Here is an 18377-nt window from a genome sequence, read left to right as displayed (position 1 = left end):
TAGGAGATACTGTTTTTTTTTTTTTTTTTCAACATACACATTTTAAACTATTATTCATATTCTTTCTGCTAGAACCAAAAATAGGAGTTCATATGCAAAATTCCGGAAGCAAAAGACTCTACGTTAAGGTGAGTTCTCGTCTGTGTTTTTAACCTATTGTTACTATAAATAGAAGTGTATACGACAGTTTAAAAAAAATAAATGTCTCAATCCCAGGACATGCAGGTTCTATCCAAAATGGATGCCAATCTGCAATTTAACAGAGTTCTTCTGAGATCGGAAGCAAAGAACTTCACAGAAGTGGCGACCCTCACTTGCAGAGGTGAGTTCCCTTTAGATATTATACTGTACTGTGATATTAACTATGTTAACGGGGTTGTAGGTTCAATGCCAGGTCAAGGAAGCAAGTGTGTCAGTCATATCAGTTTAAGAGTCTTGGGGAACCAGACAACCCACAACTTTGCTGGATTACATATCACGCACCGGTAATTCAAACTCTAGAATATTCCCTTATTTGCTGTTAGAGAAAATCTTCTAAGCCGCTATGTTTTTTCTTGTATCTGCCTGTAGGTGGAGCACGGAGGACCTGTCCAGCCTTTTCCAAGTGAAACAGAAAACGACAGAGCAGGTGGAACTGTGGCTGACAAACCCCTTCGTTTTGCCGCTCACGGTGACGGGTGCAAGCCTTTCACAGAAGCTGCATGGCGTTATGAAGGTATGCACAGCTGCCTCGACAAAAAAAGGTCACCTTAATTCATGACATGAACGTGCATACAGTGCAAGGAGGTGGTCTTTGGCCTACGTACGAGTGTCGTTGCTACGACAAGTTTTATTTAAACAATAAAGGGCAAAAAGTTAACGTTGTTTAATTATCCTTACTTGGTGTAGCACCTGTAACTAGTTTTTTTTTTTTCATTATTCATATGTAAATGCAGCTTAAACATGAAACGGCATAATAAGGGTACTGCATGTATATGAAAACAAGGGATGTGTACTGAATACTCTACTTTTATAGATATCGACCAAATTACGCAAGTACAGCAACTATCGATTCACATAAAATAAAAAATACTCGGCACCGGTTCAAGAGCTCTGCGGGAAAATGGGCGTATTCAAAACAGATTTCCTCTATGTAATTTTCCATGTCAACAAAGCAAGCAGGCTTTAAAGAAAGTAGGAATGTAAATCTCTTTGTGATGGACGATTCAAATCATATTTTGATACATGGGTTAAATCACCAAAAATGATTCCCGGGCGCGGCACCGCTGCTGCCCACTGCTCCCCTCACCTCCCAGGGGGTGAACAAGGGGATGGGTCAAATGCAGAGGAGAAATTTCGCCACACCTAGTGTGTGTGTGACAATCATTGGTACTTTAACTTAACTTTATGATGCGATTCAAAAAAACATTTATTCATCAAACAGAACTATTAGATGTGATTCGATTTGGTGTATGAACAATGGTTAACATTTGTTAATGGACACATGCTTTTTTTACACCACAAAAGAACATACGCATTCCTTCCGTGCGTACACTCCTCGTGTTAGAGGATGAATAGATAGGACCTTGGCATCAAGCGTGCAGACTACTACATCTGTCCAAGTTAAGTCTATGAGCATGAATTGATGAAAACTACTCAAATGAGGAGTCGAAGCGGATATCCTGTCGCATCGGTTTATCGTTAACAACCCTAATAGAAAGTGCTCAAAAAGTAAGGCTCCACTTTTTTTAAATGAACTAGCTCGATGCTATTTTACATTGGATATGCAATATACATGCTACTGATTAGCGTTAGTGATTTTACATGGTGATTTCAACACCTCCACAGTAACTAAAACTAAGATGCACGCAACAATCAAACAGCTTGCTATGTAATAAGTACCGTAGTTAGACTTGCACATAAAACTTAATGGCAAAGACTACTTCCTGACTGTAGTGACACACTCAGAACAAACTGGAAATCAATGTATGCTTGCAAATGAGACTCGGGAGAGCTGACGGTTCAATCTTAGATTAAAAAAAAAAAGTATTATGTAACACATTTACATTTATAAACACATCAATCAATCAATCAATGTTTATTTATACAGCCCTAAATCACAAGTGTCTCAAAGGGCTGTACAAGCCACAACGACATCCTCGGTACAGAGCCCACATACGGGCAAGGAAAACTCACCCCAGTGGGACGTCAATGTGAATGACTATGAGAAACCTTGGAGAGGACCGCATATGTGGGTAACCCCCCCCCCCCCCCCCCCCCCCCCCCCCCCCTCTAGGGGAGACTAAAAGCAATGGATGTCGAGTGGGTCTGACATAATATGAACACACAAAAGTACAAAACATGTGTCCTGCGTAACTGTGTCGATTCCCAGTAGGGATTGGTACCAAATCAAGTACTTTTTTGATTCAGAGTGAATCCCGTTGGTCATATCGGGCACCAATTCCCTTGAAATCCAACGGTGCCATGTTTCGGTTTCTGGGTTGCGCGTGACATCACGCCCGGCTGTCGACTCAGGCTCTTTGCACTGCAGCACTTGGCAAATATTCCAGCAGCACTTAGAGCGGACTCGGCCAAACTACCTCTAGGTAATGTTGCATATTTCAATGCCAACAAAGAAATTGACTCAAAAAGCGCTCCGACGTTAGTTAAGTAAGTCTTGACTTTGCCAAAAATGCGCTAACTTAATGCTAATATACATTGGTTTTGCTATTTGCATGCTTCTGATTCGCAATAGCGATTTTACTTGGCGATTTCAGCACCTCCAAGTTAGTTAATGAGAACTACAACTAAGATGCACGTTACAATCAAACAGCTGGTGCTTAATAAGTACAATAGTTACAGTATCAACACTTTATAGGGCGCAACAAAAACCTACACACCATAAACTATACACTACAACCATTTAAGGTTCCGGACTTGTAATTGCAAATTTGACTCAGAAATTTGATAATTAACAAAATATAACAACTGAACAGCAGTTATCATAATCAGCTCATTTTTAAATATTGCAATAAAAAATGTATTTTATTATCAAAAACAATTATTTGTTAACACACACAAAAGTTGAGTACCATTATCGATTCCCAGGTACCGGGTTTTGGTACTGTATCGGTTCAAATGTGAACGTTACCTATCCCTAATTCCTAGGTACGGCCAATTGGTACCATATTGTTTCCAACGTGAAAAGTACCATCACTCATGACAACTCTCTGCTGCCCTCTGCCTGTCAGGTGGTGAACTTCCACAGCCCGCTGACCGTTCCCCAGGGCTGCTGGCATATTCTGTCCCTCAAACTGTTCAACCGAATGCTGCCCACCAGTCCCTCATTCACGCTCAGTTTATACACCAAGCTGGGCGCCGCCATGCACATTCCTCTTTACTTCCACGCCACTCCTGCCAAGGTAAAGAAGAAAAAAAAAAAGTTACTCATAGTGACGCCAACAAGGAGGCACTCTCGGAATCCAGCGCGGCGAATGTGGTAACAGTTGTATATCGTCTCAGCAGGGAGATTTGGTGTTTGAGTCGGAAAGGGAGTGTCTGCGTCCTTGTCCGGTCAAGTTGTCCGAAACAGGTGAGATATTCAAATACCTGAGTGAGTTTTTTAACGGTGACTAATTACAAAGCAATTGTTTTACGTCTAGGTCGCTCAGAGTGGCAGCGCACGCTCCTGCCAGACTTCTCTCGTTCATCCTGGGCGGTGGACAACAAGCTGGTGGCGGAGCTCTGCTCTCGGTGGCAGAACCACGATGACAAACTACCTTGCAGGTCAGTCATTCCATCAAGAGTTCTACTGCTTTTACTAGAGGGCTACTATGTGGTTTCATGTCATGTAATGGGAAACGTTTCTGTGCAATTCATCACAGCGCTCACAAACAGTACACAACATAATGCATTATATTTGCTGTTTCCTCTCATGTGATTATATACAATGAGATCTTACGTCATGCTTAATTAACGCCATGTACAGATGGCCCAGACTCACTGTGGAGACGTCGTCCCCCCTTGATTTTGGTGCTACGCCCATCAACGAAAGCAAGGTGAGCAACATTGTTTGCACCGTCATTTATGCCATAACTTTTTGTTGAAGACAACGCTGGTGGCCTTTTCAGATAAAAACGTTTCTGCTGAAGAACCCTTCTTCCTCTGTGGTTTCTGTGGAGATCCAGATTCTCTCCCTGTATCCCTCCCCACTGGGGGCGCTGGACCTTCTCACCAAATGGTATTGTCATCCAGAACAAAAGACCATTCAGAGTAAATACTTGGAAGTCTAGTATTTATTTTGTGTGTCCTTTCGCAGGTTTAATATCAGCCCCCTCGCGGTCAATATCAGCACTGCAGAGTTCTCCCTGTTACCTGCGACCCCCAAGGTGAGTGTAGAAAGGGCTTTTCATTCTGTGATGTCGTTTAGTGCCTTCCCTGACAACCGTCTCAATATATTTGTGCATAGGCGAGTGAGAACGTGGAGGTCCTGAGAGGGGAGGGGATCCTGCGTCTGCTGCTGCAGCCGTGGGAGTCCCGAGAGGTCGCCGTTGTTTTTACTCCCTCTGAACACAAACCCACCACCACCATCCTGGTCATCAGGTATGTAATATTAGCATGGGTCGACTTTATAGCTAATACTTTTACCTGTCTGTTCCTATACTTTATTTTATGTGGACATAGTGTTTTAACTGGATTTTTATAGTAATTCATATTTGACTGCTCTTTCAATTGAATTGCTTTGTTCATTGTATATTTTTACTATACAATTTTATGATGAAGAATGGCACAGCAATGTTTAAATAGGTGTGCACACAACACATTTATTCACATGCGAATCGCGATTCTTCTATATAATCCGATTCTAAATAGATTAATTTTTTATGAACTTTTTTTTTTAAATACAGATTTAAATGTTTTAATTGTTTTCAAAATAATCAATTTCTAAAGATGTTTTTAGGCCGTGTCCATGCAACTAGAATGAGCTTTTCCACATTGTAACATTTTTTTTTGCAAAATTTCATTATGATTATTATACCAAATTATACACTGCAAGAATCTGTTGGAATCGAGAATTGATTTTTAATCGAATCGTCACCCCAGGAATCGGATCAAATCGTTAGGTGCTCCAAAGATTCACACCCCTATTAATCAATCTAAATAAATAAATAAAAAATACTTCATGTTAAAGCTAGGCTGTCAATTTAGAGAGTAAGCGGATATTACTTTTTAAATGTCAAAACTTTTATTAAACGTTTTTTTGTACTTTCACACCAACTTCTCTGGAGCAACATTTTACAGCGCATGAAGAGCGAGATAAAGCTGCTGGATGCGGAACTCTCATCCTAGGATAGACTTTATCCTAAAATGGGAAAATTAAGTGGTTGTGCAGATACAAAAGTACACAGAAAATAAGGTAAAACACATGAAAACAAGAGGGAAACATTGAAGGTCACAAATAACTTAAAAGAGCACACAGTTGATGCAACCAGTTGCACCTTTAGCGGTGCCATTTCTACAACAAAAGTGAAACAAAACAAATTAGAAATAAATAATACATATTTCGCATGGAGCAGACCAATCAAAGTAACCAAGAGAGTCAATTCCGTCTTAGGCTGCCCTCTAGCTCTCGGCCAATGTCGGATCTGTGTGGATGAGTGAGAATCCGTCCAGGTAGACCAAAGTGTCCGATACATGCTCATTCAGCCATGGTTCTGTAAAGCTCGTCCATCCTCCTCATCTCCTCCGGTCTCTCTAAGCGGACGTGGCAGAGAGCCAGCAGCTGGTCTCTGGTGCACAAATGGCCATGGCCAAAAGGATCCTCAGAGGCAGATCAAAAAGTCTACAAAAACAGTGCAGAAGTCACAAAATACCCTATGTTGCGCAGTCCCAAAGGGGCCTGAACCAACAGACAAAAAACACATGAAAACGAGGGAAACATCAATAACTCAAAGGAGCACAGAGTTTCTGCAATCAGCAGCCACTGCAGCGGCGCCATCTTGGAAATAAATAAATAAATCATACTTCAAATGCAGTTACCAACAGCTTTTGGATCACTAATTAAACTAAAATAAAAACATCAGCTACGGTTGTTAATGTCGCTGTTTTTGCACCGGGCGCTAATCAGAGAACATGCACCCACTGTTAGTATTAGGATGTAAAAGTAAAAATTGTAAGTGTAAAAATAATCTTTCCACCTTACAACGTAACAAGCGAGGGTCTGTACTCTACTGGCTATATTTTATTCCTCTCCTTTAGTTTATTACCCAAAATATTGATAGCTTTTCTCTGGATGGGACAGTAAAGCACAATAATACAAAATATTAATAAATTAATTTGGTGCCCAAAAAAACTTGATTATGATTTTTTTTCAGGAACAATCTGACCGTGTTCGACATGGTGGCGGTGAAGGGTCACGGGGCCAAAGAGCTTCTCAGAGTCGGGGGCAAACTACCCGGGCCGGGGGCCTCCTTGCGCTTCAACGTCCCTCAGTCCACCTTGATGGAGTGTCGAGACGGTGAGGCTGCAGTTTGCGTGGCTACACTTGTAAAAATGTCATTCTGAGCGACTAAAAAGAACCCATCCGACTCTCTACCAGGCCTGCGCCACAACAAGCCGCTCTTCGCCATCCGCAAGACGTTCAAGGTGGAGAACGCCGGAGAGCTGCCGCTAACCGTCGTGTCCATGAACGTCAACGGTTACAAGTGTCAGGGCTTTGGCTTTGAGGTGCTGCAGTGTGACTCCTTCAGCCTGGAGCACAACACCTCGTCTGAGATCACCATAGCGTGAGTTGACTGGAAGATGCACGCCGTGTCGGAATATATCATGCAACGCCTCTGCGCTCTCTTCAGGTTCACTCCCGACTTCACCTCCTCCTGGGTCATCCGGGACCTTGTCCTGGTGACGTCGCGCGGCACCTCCTTCCCGTTCACCCTCAATGTGACGCTGCCGCACCACATGTTGCCCCTGTGCGCTCAGGTGGTCCCTGGCCCCAGCTGGGAGGAGTCCTTCTGGGTGGTCACGCTCATCTTCACCTGGTCGGTAGCAGCTGGCCTAGCAAAGACCTCACCTGTGTCAAATGAAGGTGTTTTTTAATGCTTATTCGTATTTATTTGTAGCGTGTCTTTGTTTGGTGTATGTCTGATGGCCTTCCATCAAGCCCAGTACATCCTTACCGAGTTCTCCATGCCTGCTATAAGAAACAACCACACCTCCACGCTGTCCCGGGACAACGGCCCCGTTAATAACATCACACCCAATGGCGTAAAGTATGCAGCATACACACAGATTTTTACAAATGGCTGCAAAATGCTTTGAAGTAACATTTGCCCTTTTTGCAGTAAAACCAAGGGTAGTTGTAAGAGCTACGTGGACACCTGCCACACCTCTGACAAAGGTAAGGGGCGTGGCTCCCCGGCTTTGTCCAACAGCCCCGCCCAGCGTCCTCAGTCCTCCAAGAAGGGCTCTTCCGGCACCACCTCCCAGCCCCAAAAGAAGCACAAGGTTTCGCTGTATTACAGCAACTACAAGCCCAGCGCAGCCACGGCAGCGGCACCGGACGACGACCACGAGGACCTGTTGCCGGAGCCACCCCTGACCCCAGACTCCGACATCTGCAACAACAACAGACCAGCGTTCATGGACAGCGAGACAGTGGATAAAAAAGTGGACTTTAAAGCACCCATAGAGGATAAAGTGCCAGCAGCTGTTATGTTTCCCATGGAAATGCCTGCTGGTTTTCCCGAAAACGTCCGGCTCAGTCCAGGACCTCGACCAGGCCTGCTGGTGTGCAAACCTGTGGAGATGAGTCACATCGCGCGCTACGAGCCCACCGTTGTCCACTGTGAACAACGGGCCAGCGCCGAAATAGAGGTGAGCTCATTTTCTGTCCCATGAAATGTGTCAGTAGTAGGACTGCACAATAGGTTTGCTTTGGAACAGATTACGGTAGCTTCTTTAGCAGTTCAGGCATCTTTGTAGGCTTTCAAAACTCCGTCCTAGCGATACTGCCGTTTCAGGTGGCCGATAAGGTTTGATGTGTTGAATGTCGATGTGTTTTTCCCCCCTTAGCGGAACATTCTGTGAAAATAGCGTGGAAAATGTCGTCCACTGAAACAGTGAAGAAGTCCCACACAATTTGTTTTTAAAGCGCTCAGGGGAAGTTTACGACGGGCTTACATTACAGCACGGCATGGAAGAGAAAAGGAGCGTTTGATATGCTCATCCTAACCCACCTACAACACAGTACATGTCATCTACAATAATTATAGTTGTGATGTCGTAATTCCTCATGTCGGCCTGATAATTATCAGTCCGATATTTACCGTACACCCCTACTAAGCAGATAATACCATATTTCCCCATGTCGTACAAATGAAGAATGGGTAGAGCTGGGCGATATGACTGAGAACTTTATCATGATATAAGTGTTTCGTATCGGTCAATATCAATAATTATAAATATTTTCATGGCCTACAAAAAATAAAGACCAGGAGAAAAATATATTAATGGTTAACATTTGAAAAATCACGCTGAACACTTAACAATAAGCTCTTAAAAATCAAGGTGCAAAAATAAGGAATATGTAAGAAATGCTTAATAAAGTGTAACAAAGCGTAGGTAAATAGTAGCAGCTTATAGTGTGGAATTTACGGTAACATAAAAAGGTTATAAATGAGTATGATTACCTGCACACAACACTGACATGTCAGCCTTGTGTGTGTTGTGCTGTTAGATGGCATTTCACTCTGTTGTTCTCTCTGCAGTTAAGGGAAGATGGCAAAGTCCTGAAAAAGAAATCAGCAAATGCCGATACAGCAAGTAGTAATAATAACAATAATAAGGGAAAGAGGAGTCGCAGGAAGACTGAAAGTGTCTCAAGGTAGGACACTTTATCCTTTTGTCTTCAGCATTTCCAAACTGAAGCTAAATGAATTCATCCCCCATTATTTAATTGTTTTTAATTGTCTAATGTGTTTTACTGTAACCCCTAAAACAAGCGCTCCTGAACAAAAAGTTCAAGCGCTTCCAGAAAGAGAGCGAGAACCCGACTGGAACACGGCGGGCCGTAACCTGCCGATGTCCCGCAACAGGAACCGCTGCTGCAACGCCCCCACGTCTGAGACGCCAAAGCCCGGACAGTGTGCCGACAACTCTGCCAGACAAAATGGTGGGCAAACATTTCACACAGGCATGGCGGCTAAAGGAGGTACAATTAAATATGGAAACACTAATGATGGGTAAATAACATTACACTGTTACTTTGTAGGTGTTAAAAATGGCGCCTTCTGCTGGATCAATAAAGTCACTACATTTGACATACAAAATAAAATTGATAGCATTTCAATTCATTTTAATGTATTTATACAATCATTTGACCCATCATTAGTAAACACAATGAAAGCACATACATAAATATGTAGAGGCACCAACTTTTCCACTTTGAGGAACCTTACTCATTCACTTAACATTGTATTGTGTCTTCATTAGCGATGTCCGATAATTGCTTTTTTGCCGATATTCCGATAATGTCCAACTCTTAATTACCGATTTTGATATCAACCGATACCGATATATACAGTCGTGGAATTAACACATTATTATGCCTACTTTTGTTGTGATGCCCCGCTCGAAGCATTAAACAATGTAACAAGGTTTTCCAAAATAAATCCACTCAAGTTATGGAAAAAAATGCCAACAAGGCACTGCATTATTTATTATTGAAGTCACAAAGTGCATTATTTTTTTAACATGCCTCAAAACAGCAGCTTGGAATTTGGGACATGCTCTCCCTGAGAGAGCATGAGGAGGTCGAGGTGGGGGGGTAGAGGGTAGCAGGGGTGTATATTGGAGCGTCCCGAAAGAGTTAGTGCTGCAAGGGGTTCTGGGTATTTGTTCTGTTGTGTTACGGTGCGGATGTTCTCCCGAAATGTGTTTGTCATTCTTGTTTGGTGTGGGTTCACAGTGTGGCGCATATTTGTAACAGTGTTAAAGTTGTTTAAACCTCTACCCTCAGTGTGACCTGTATGGCTGTGGACCAAGTATGCCTTGCATTCACTTGTGTGTGTGAAAAGCCGTAGATATTGTGTGATTGGACCGGCACGCAAAGGCGGTGCCTTTAAGGTTTATTGGTGCTCTGTATTTCTCCCTACGTCCGTGTACACAGCGGAGTTTTAAAAGGTCATACATTTTACTTTTTGAAAACGATACCGATAATTTCGGATATTACATTTTAAAGCATTTATCGGCCGATAATATCGGCAGTCCGATATTATCGGACATCTCTAGTCTTCATGTATTATTACAATTTAAATTTATCGCCATAGTTTTAAGTTCAAACAACAAACATCTCTTCATATTGTCTTCAATGGCAGTCCTGTTGAGCAGCAAACTAGTCAGGCCTGAATCATGGACGCCCTCAGTTGGCACAAAGTGATGCTAACATGTCTGTTGATGCGGTGCTTTTCAGCAGGCCCCTGTCCCGCCCGCAGTCGCCGAAAGTGCGCCACCGACCGGCGCGGCGGCGCAATGTGCGAGTCGGGCTCGGACTCGGGCAGCTCCTCGGGCAGCGTGAGGGCCAGCAGGGGGAGCTGGGGCAGCTGGAGCAGTGCCAGCAGCATGGAGGGAGACAAAGAGGGCAGACACGCCTGCACTACCTCAGCTAGAAAAAGTACTTTTACACTTGACGCTTCAATTCTTGTAGCTTTTTCACCGGCTCATGTTTGTTGGTTTTTCTCGCAGGGGACTCAGTGCAGCACAGCATCTACACAGCAGAGCGAGACTCCTGCCAGGCTGTTAACGCCAACTACAAAGTCCTCAGGTAACAGAAGGTCAAGGTTTATTTATAAAACTAAAGCTCAAGCAGCTGCCTCAGAGTGCTGTACAAGTTAAGTAAAACAAAAAATAAACATAAATCAACCAATAAATAATTTATACAAGATACATTTAAAAAAATGTTTAAACAAAAAGGACGATAAAACTGAATAAAATATTTAAAACATTACCGGTACTGAAAAGTCTAGCACAGCTTGTTTGTAAAGAAAAACCCACTGAAACCTTTAGCTAGTTCATATCATAAATCAGGTGTTCAAACCTTTTCCACTGGGTGCGGCAGATGGAAAAATGTAGTTATACAACTCCATTTTGATATTTTTCACTTTCAAAACCAGTAGATTTTTTTTTTTTTTTTCAAGAAAGCAGCCAGTATTGTGTTGTTAGCATTATTCTAACTTTTTCTTGTTACATACACCTGTTTGCTCTTGTATTCCACTTTGTGTGTCATTGTCAATTTTATTTTTTTTAATTTTTAGAATTTCTTTTTTTGGAATTCATAGAAAATCCTATTTTTAAAATGTGCTATAGGTCATTTAAAAAATTAGCTTTGCAATAGTCTATATTGCTATACCATTCCACAATGTGTGTTATACATTGAAAAAAACAAATGGTAATTATTATTTTTTTTGTCATTTGGTATCTATTACTAGCATTATTATTATCATTGTATTTTTTCATTTCAATGTTTTATTTTCTTTCGCTAATCCCAATAGGTAGGCAGATGGTTTATTGTTCCACATGGAAAAATAAGGAAAAAGTAAGCACTGTTGTTATTTTCTTTAGTGGCCCGTATGTGGGCTCTGTACCGAGGATGTCGTGGCTTGTACAGCCCTTTGAGACACTTGTGATTTAGGGCTATATATATAAACATCGATTAATTGATTGATAGTGTATTTAATTGTCTGTGCTCAATAAAGAGAAGAAGGAAAAAGGTAGTAAATGCTGCGGGCTCACACATGGCCCCAGAGACGCACTTTGGACATCCCTGCTATAAATACTCTTAACAACTTTATTCAATGAAACCCTAAATCTCCTATAGTCACCGAGTGTTTGTTTTGCAAAAGCAAATAACCTCTGAAATTGTCAAAACACAGAGAAAAACATTGGCATTGACGACTGTGGCTGTAGGCAAGCTTCTGATGTAATTTTTAATGAACAAGGTGGCAGTAGCTGCATTGTAAGTAGCTTTAGTTAGCTCCGTATGTGCTGCAAAATGTTGCTACTCCGATGTCTGTGTGAAATTCATGCGTGCTACTGTATACCATCAGCGCTATTAATGCTGACTAAGCAGTTTGCTGCTTATTGCTGTTACAACATTGGTTGTGTTTAGAGATGTCCGATAATGGCTTTTTTACCGATATCAAATATTCCGATATTGTCCAACTCTTAATTACCGATACCGATATCAACCGATAGCGATATATACAGTCGTGGAATTAACACATTATTATGCCTAATTTTGTTGTGATGCCCCGCTGGATGCATTAAACAATGTAACCAGGTTTTCCAAAATAAATCAACTCAAGTTATGGAACAAAAATGCCAACATGGCACTGCCATATTTATTATTGAAGTCACAAAGTGCATTATTTTTTTTAACATGCCTCAAAACAGCAGCTTGGAATTTGGGACATGCTCTCCCTGAGAGAGACTATGAGGAGGTTCGGGTTGTTGGCTGAGGCGGGGGTGTATATTATAGCGTCCCGGAAGAGTTAGTGCTGCAAGGGTTTCTGGGTATTTGTTCTGTTGTGTTTATGTTGTGTTACGGTGCGGATGTTCTCCCGAAATGTGTTTGTCATTCTTGTTTGATGTGTGTTCACAGTGTGGCGCATATTTGTAACAGTGTTAAAGTTGTTTATATGGTCACCCTCAGTGTGACCTGTATGGCTGTTGACCAAGTATGCCTTGCATTCACTTGTGTGTGTGAAAAGCCATAAATATTAAGTGATTGGGCCGGCACGCAAAGGCAGTGCCTTTAAGGGTTATTGGCGCTCTGTACTTCTCCCTACGTCCGTGTACACAGCGGCGTTTTAAAAAGTCATAAATTTTCCTTTTTTATACCGATACCGATAATTATGAAACCGATACGATAATTCCTGATACCACATTTTAAAGCATTTATCGGCCGATAATATCAGCAGTCCGATATTATCGGACATCCCTAGTTGTGTTGTACAATATTCTTGTTCATAAATAACCATGTGGTCAAAGAGCTCCTTTTTTGTTTTCCACTCATGCACTCCAAACCAAAAAATTAAATAAAAAAACTTATGTCATAAAATTAGTTTTCACATTTAGGAAAAAACTTCCCTACAATTTTGCATACAATTAACGCCCTCTTTCCGTGTTCTGCTTGGACAGTGCTTACCGCAAAGATCAGTGCCAAAGTCCAGATCCCGCAGCATTCAGCTTCGCTCCGAGCTTCGCCGCCGTCGCCGCAGGAGTGGAGCGGAACGCGGGTAAATACGCCATCTGGCTCCATCCTAACATCCTTTCAACGTGTTTGATGCCTTTTGGATCTGATGCTCGGTGTCCCCCACAGACCTGACAGGTTACTACCTGCCTGAGGAGACGTGGTCGGCCCCCTCTGTGCCGCTCACCAATGAGTTCAGATACAACACCCCTGAAGTGCTGCCCTTCATCCCTCAGCCGACGTCGCCCAGGTCGTACAACGGGTAAGACCCCAGTCTCTGAGATATTTCTATTGTAAAGCTCTATGTACTATATTATACTGTATTATACATATATATGTGCATATATATATTAGGGGTGTAACGGTACACAAAAGTTTCGGTTCGGTACGTACCTCGGTTTAGAGGTCTCGGTTCGGTTCATTTTCAGTACAGTAAGAAAACAACAAAATATAAATTTTTGGGTTATTTATTTACCAAATTTGTAAAATCTTCCACCAAAAATATTTTTCTTAGTGGAATATTTGATGTGAAGTAATCGGAACCTTGGATAGGTCAATAATTCATAATAACATTGATTTTGATTCAATATTATGTTTTGGGCAATGACAGTTTGAAAGAAAAAAAACAGCTTGGTTTTATTAGTCAACATTGCAACTTTTTCTAAATTACATTTTCACCTTTAAGCTTTTTTATTTCACTTTTGTTATGTTTTTGTTTATTTTAAAAGTATTTTTAGAATGTGCCATGGGCCTTTAAACATTAGCTGTGGGCCGCAAATGGCCTCCGGGGCACACTTTGGACACCCCTGCTATAGATAATAAAAAATTAAATCTGATAAATCTATGGATAAAAAGCAGAGCCTGGCGACGCATGCGCGTTTATCATAACTCCCTCGCTCTCTCTGTCTCTGCCCCTCCCTCACGAATGCTGCTGCGCGCACAATTTGTTTAGTTTTTAACCCCTTCTTAACCCTGAACGTACATTGAAAATACACGCAACCCTAACTCAAAATGCCGGACTTTTGAAGCATTTAAGAAACTCCGCCCGGACAGCCCCGCAAAAGAGGACATGTCCGGTGAAAAGAGGACGTATGGTCAGTCTATCGTAGCCCGTTAGCTGCTAGCATGCGGTGTGTTGTGCCTCGGTGTGCATTGTTTACACAACGTACGTTACGCTACTTAATATGTCCGTGTGGAAACTCGTTCGGTACACCTCCAAACCAAACCGGAACCCCCGTACCGAAACGTACCGTTACACCCCTTATATATATATATGTATGTATGTATGTATGTATGTATGTATGTATATGTATATATGTATGTATGTATATGTATATATATATGTATGTATATGTATATATATATGTATGTATATATATATATATATGTATGTATATGTATATATATATGTATGTATATATATATATGTATATATGTATATATATATATATATATATATATATATATGTATATGTATATATATATTTGTTAGCCTTGATGCTGAAATTTAGACGGTTTAAAAGTGCTTTCAATAAGCCCAGTTTTGTGTGTCTGTAGCTTTAATGCTAAGGAGTTGTTTGTCCTCAAGTAGTGCTATCGTGCACTTATCTAACATATTAGATGCCATACATCACATAGAACAACATAACATTAAGGAGCAAGACAGGACACAAACGTTAGCAACACTAGCATAGCTACATGCTAACATTGCACTCACATTTTTACAGCAACATCATGCTTGGTCAGCATATTCACTGAGGAAAAAAAAATATATGGACACATATTACTGGTAAAAATACACATTTTCCACCAAAACTGACCTTTTTTAATTGTGTTCATTGTTACAGGTTTGCATGGAGAAGTGCCAACAGTCCTTACACGTACTGCGAGGAAGGAAACTACATCGGTAGGATCCCTTTCTTCTACCTTCTTTACTTAAAGTTGGCTTCGAGTAGGGATGAGTTCTGACCAAATTCCACTGGTGCTATCAAATCAAACAGTACAATATTGCAAGACATTTGTTGCATGTGACGTCACGTCCGGTTGCTGACGAAACACCGGCTCACGTAAACAATCACTCAAGCAGCACTCAGGGCAGACTCAGCCAAACTCTCTAAAAAATGTTGCAATTTTTTAACACCAACAAAGCAAGTATGCTAGGTAAAAAATGCTCAAACGTAAAGTAAGGCTCCACTCTTCCAAAATGCGCTAGCTTGGTGCTCATTGGATTTGCCATCGACAGGCTACTATTAGCATTCGCGGTTTTACACTTCCAAATTTGGTAATGAAAACTACAACTAAGATGCACGCTACAATCAAACAACCATAAGTTCAATACATACATTATAAACACTTTGTAGGGCACAACATGACACATTTAGCTTCCTGGAAAAAGCTATTACCTAGTTAGACAACATACTATAGATCAGTGTTTTTCAACCACATTACCACAACATGCCAAAAAGCTTCAGAAACGTGCAAACCAACATTTATCACTTTTTATTTTAAATGTTTGTATGTTTTAAATCAATCAGTCCAAAAAAATAATACACAATAATACCATAATAATACAATTCCAGCAACTTTCAGAATAGCAATCAGCAGTAATTGAGAGGACACACAAACATGACACAAAACAATCCAAAAGTAGTGAAACAAAAATGAATAATATCAACAGTATCATTATTAATAAGAATTCCAACATAGCAGTGATTAGGAATCCCTCATTTACATTACCATCACATTAAAAAAAAAAATGTTTTTAATAAAATTATAAAATGAACAATAGTGTCACTTTTGTAAGTGCTAAGAAACGATAGTTTAGAGACGCTCTTCTATAGTTTGGCAACACTTTGAACACCTCTTCTTTACTTATTTCACGGCAAGGCAAAGTGTGGTTTGCTGAACGCAACTCTTTTTGTTGCACATTGGAGAAATACCATTTGTAAAAACAACATCAATAGAACAAGAAGGCATAACGGAATGAGGAAAGACAGAAATGTTGATTTTTAAAAATGTTTGTGCATTTTTCTTAGCCTACTTTCATTACAAATAACAGATGATGCCACATTACCACCTTATTTAAAGATTATTAAAAACAATATTTGTTTATATACTTGAAGGCTCCACACTTCTGCTGTTCTTATGTTCTTATTTTTTGTTATTTATAAGCACAGTCTTGTTTGTTTTAAAATTTCGGGAGGTTATAGAACACTGCTCTTTTGTTTCTTTAATTGTTGCCAGCTCATACTCAAATTTTAATTCTGTCCAACAAACGTTGAAGAACAGTGATCCAAAATACTTTCAATTTTCAATAAAGTTGTGTAAAGTACATTATTTTTATTGTGGCGCTGAGTTGTGGAAATTCACAGGTATGGAATAGTGGTATTGTGATATCGTGACATTGCTAAAGTAGAGCATGTTTGTGAAGGTCCTGCAGGAAACGCACCTTTCTCGGGAGGTTTCACCCAGCAGGAGGTCCAAAACGTCCCCGGCAGTCAGGCCAGCTGGAGCGAGCAGCATCCCCAAGAGTCGCCTTCCACTTGGGACTCTGCGGCCTGTGTTGGCACCAAGGTGACGCTCTCTCTCTCTCTGTCCATCCAACCGCGTCATGAAATGTAATAAACGTCATTTTCTCCTTCCTCAGCCGTACTTCTCAGGCACCCGCAGCCTGTCGCCCATGTCCAGCCTCTTTGGCTCCATCTGGACGCCGCAGAGCTCCCCGTACCACCCCAGCCACTACCAGCACGAGCGCTCAGCCCCCATGTCGCCCGTCACGCCGCCTCACTCCCCACTAGGGCGAGAGGCGGAGGCGACGTGCGGCGGGGGCGCCGGCATCCAGTACTCCAGCTTCAATCCGTTCGGCCCTCACATGAACTTGGACATTTGGAACTCCTCCTCCAACCGCAGCTCCAACTCGCAGCTCTCCAACGACTCGGGCTACTGCGGCGACGTTTGACAAACACAAGGGGAAAAAGGACGACAAAACGGCAAACCATCCCAAATAATTGCAAACCTATAAAACGATATATACCAGAAGTCAAAATGAATGTTCTTTTATCAATAATGGGGAAATTGTGAATATTCCTTTTCTTTTATGTTCCCATTTTCAAACGTTAAATGTTGTGAACATTTGTTGTATATTTTTCTAGATGTTTTGCAGTTTTGATCATAGAAAATAAAAAAAAAACCAGGTTTTGTACTTCAACTGTCTCGTTTAGTTTTTTTCTAAAAACTTTTTGAAAGCAAATTTTGTGAAAGAAATGTTTAAACCAATAATATACTTAGCAATATATATCTTTATGTAAATTAGTAGGCTTAAAATGTTAAGAGTACACATCTACATGCACACTGTTTAATAAAAATAGACAAAAATATATATTTTTAAACATCACAAAATAAAACCACAAAAATAAATATTGAAGTACTTTTATTTGATTCAGGTTACATTTTTACAAAAATTTTCATTTTTAACAACGGATTTTTCAATAGACTCGTACAAGCAGCTCCCTCTGCTGGACAACACTGAGATTGCAGGTGAGCTTTTTTTTTTTTTTACACTGAATTTATCTAACTGCATTTTTTGCGTTGAATTTTGTAAACATAATTTTTTTCACATCAAATTATGCTGACAGTCATTGAAAATAAATTCAGTGTAAACAAAATTCAATATCAAATTCTCTGCTTCAAAATGCAAGACTCACTTCCGGTCAATTAAATCACGCAATCAACCCTGTCTCAGAACTAGCCAATGAGGTGTCAAGTTTAAAGTCACGTGACACTAGTCTGCAAAACGGCACAGAATAATACAACATAATTAACATTTCAATGCGGCCCGCTAGATATTTTCAAACTGTAGACATGATTCCAATGTTTAAAATCTGCACTTTTGAGTGACATACGAAGATGTGGGAAGGAACAGGGTGGGCGGGGCTTGTTTACAGCGCAAAAAAGCCTGATAGCACGATATTGAAAATGTGGATGGTTTTTTTTTTACATTTTGCTTTTACGTTTTGCCGTGTTTGTTGCATCTTTGTTGCTCGATTATAATAATAATAATACGTGGGATTTATATAGCGCTTTTCTAAGTACCCAAAGTCGCTTTACATTTAATTTTCCTGAGGGAACTCTCCTGAAGGAATCAATAAAGTAC

General features: G+C 40.8%; 1 protein-coding gene across 4 annotated transcripts in view; it reads left to right on the top strand.

The window, feature by feature from the left end:
* tmem131l (transmembrane 131 like) overlaps window positions 1–17426 on the top strand; it is a 55852-nt gene extending 38426 nt beyond the window's left edge. The window contains exons 10-34 of one of the 4 annotated variants that reach the window (XM_062026611.1): window positions 73–128; window positions 217–322; window positions 383–485; window positions 571–715; window positions 3231–3401; window positions 3505–3571; window positions 3642–3765; window positions 3968–4037; window positions 4110–4219; window positions 4298–4367; window positions 4448–4581; window positions 6354–6496; window positions 6578–6764; window positions 6831–7016; window positions 7098–7247; window positions 7320–7851; window positions 8745–8860; window positions 8979–9148; window positions 10451–10648; window positions 10720–10798; window positions 13174–13271; window positions 13355–13487; window positions 15073–15131; window positions 16656–16798; window positions 16872–17426. In XM_062026611.1, coding sequence (XP_061882595.1) covers window positions 73–128; window positions 217–322; window positions 383–485; window positions 571–715; window positions 3231–3401; window positions 3505–3571; window positions 3642–3765; window positions 3968–4037; window positions 4110–4219; window positions 4298–4367; window positions 4448–4581; window positions 6354–6496; window positions 6578–6764; window positions 6831–7016; window positions 7098–7247; window positions 7320–7851; window positions 8745–8860; window positions 8979–9148; window positions 10451–10648; window positions 10720–10798; window positions 13174–13271; window positions 13355–13487; window positions 15073–15131; window positions 16656–16798; window positions 16872–17183 — 3662 coding nt within the window. In that variant the 3' untranslated portion in view covers window positions 17184–17426. Of the gene's footprint in view, window positions 1–72; window positions 129–216; window positions 323–382; window positions 486–570; window positions 716–3230; window positions 3402–3501; window positions 3572–3641; window positions 3766–3967; window positions 4038–4109; window positions 4220–4297; window positions 4368–4447; window positions 4582–6353; window positions 6497–6577; window positions 6765–6830; window positions 7017–7097; window positions 7248–7319; window positions 7852–8744; window positions 8861–8978; window positions 9149–10447; window positions 10649–10719; window positions 10799–13173; window positions 13272–13354; window positions 13488–15072; window positions 15132–16655; window positions 16799–16871 lie in introns of all 4 variants that reach the window. The other 3 variants (XM_062026610.1, XM_062026609.1, XM_062026608.1) reach the window with 3 other exon arrangements.
* Window positions 17427–18377: the final 951 nt, after the last annotated feature.

This window comes from Entelurus aequoreus, linkage group LG18 (assembly GCF_033978785.1).
Source record: "Entelurus aequoreus isolate RoL-2023_Sb linkage group LG18, RoL_Eaeq_v1.1, whole genome shotgun sequence".
NCBI lineage: Eukaryota > Metazoa > Chordata > Actinopteri > Syngnathiformes > Syngnathidae > Entelurus > Entelurus aequoreus.
The sequence above is the reverse complement of the archived record's forward strand: the minus strand, read 5'-3'. Positions and strand labels throughout refer to the sequence as shown.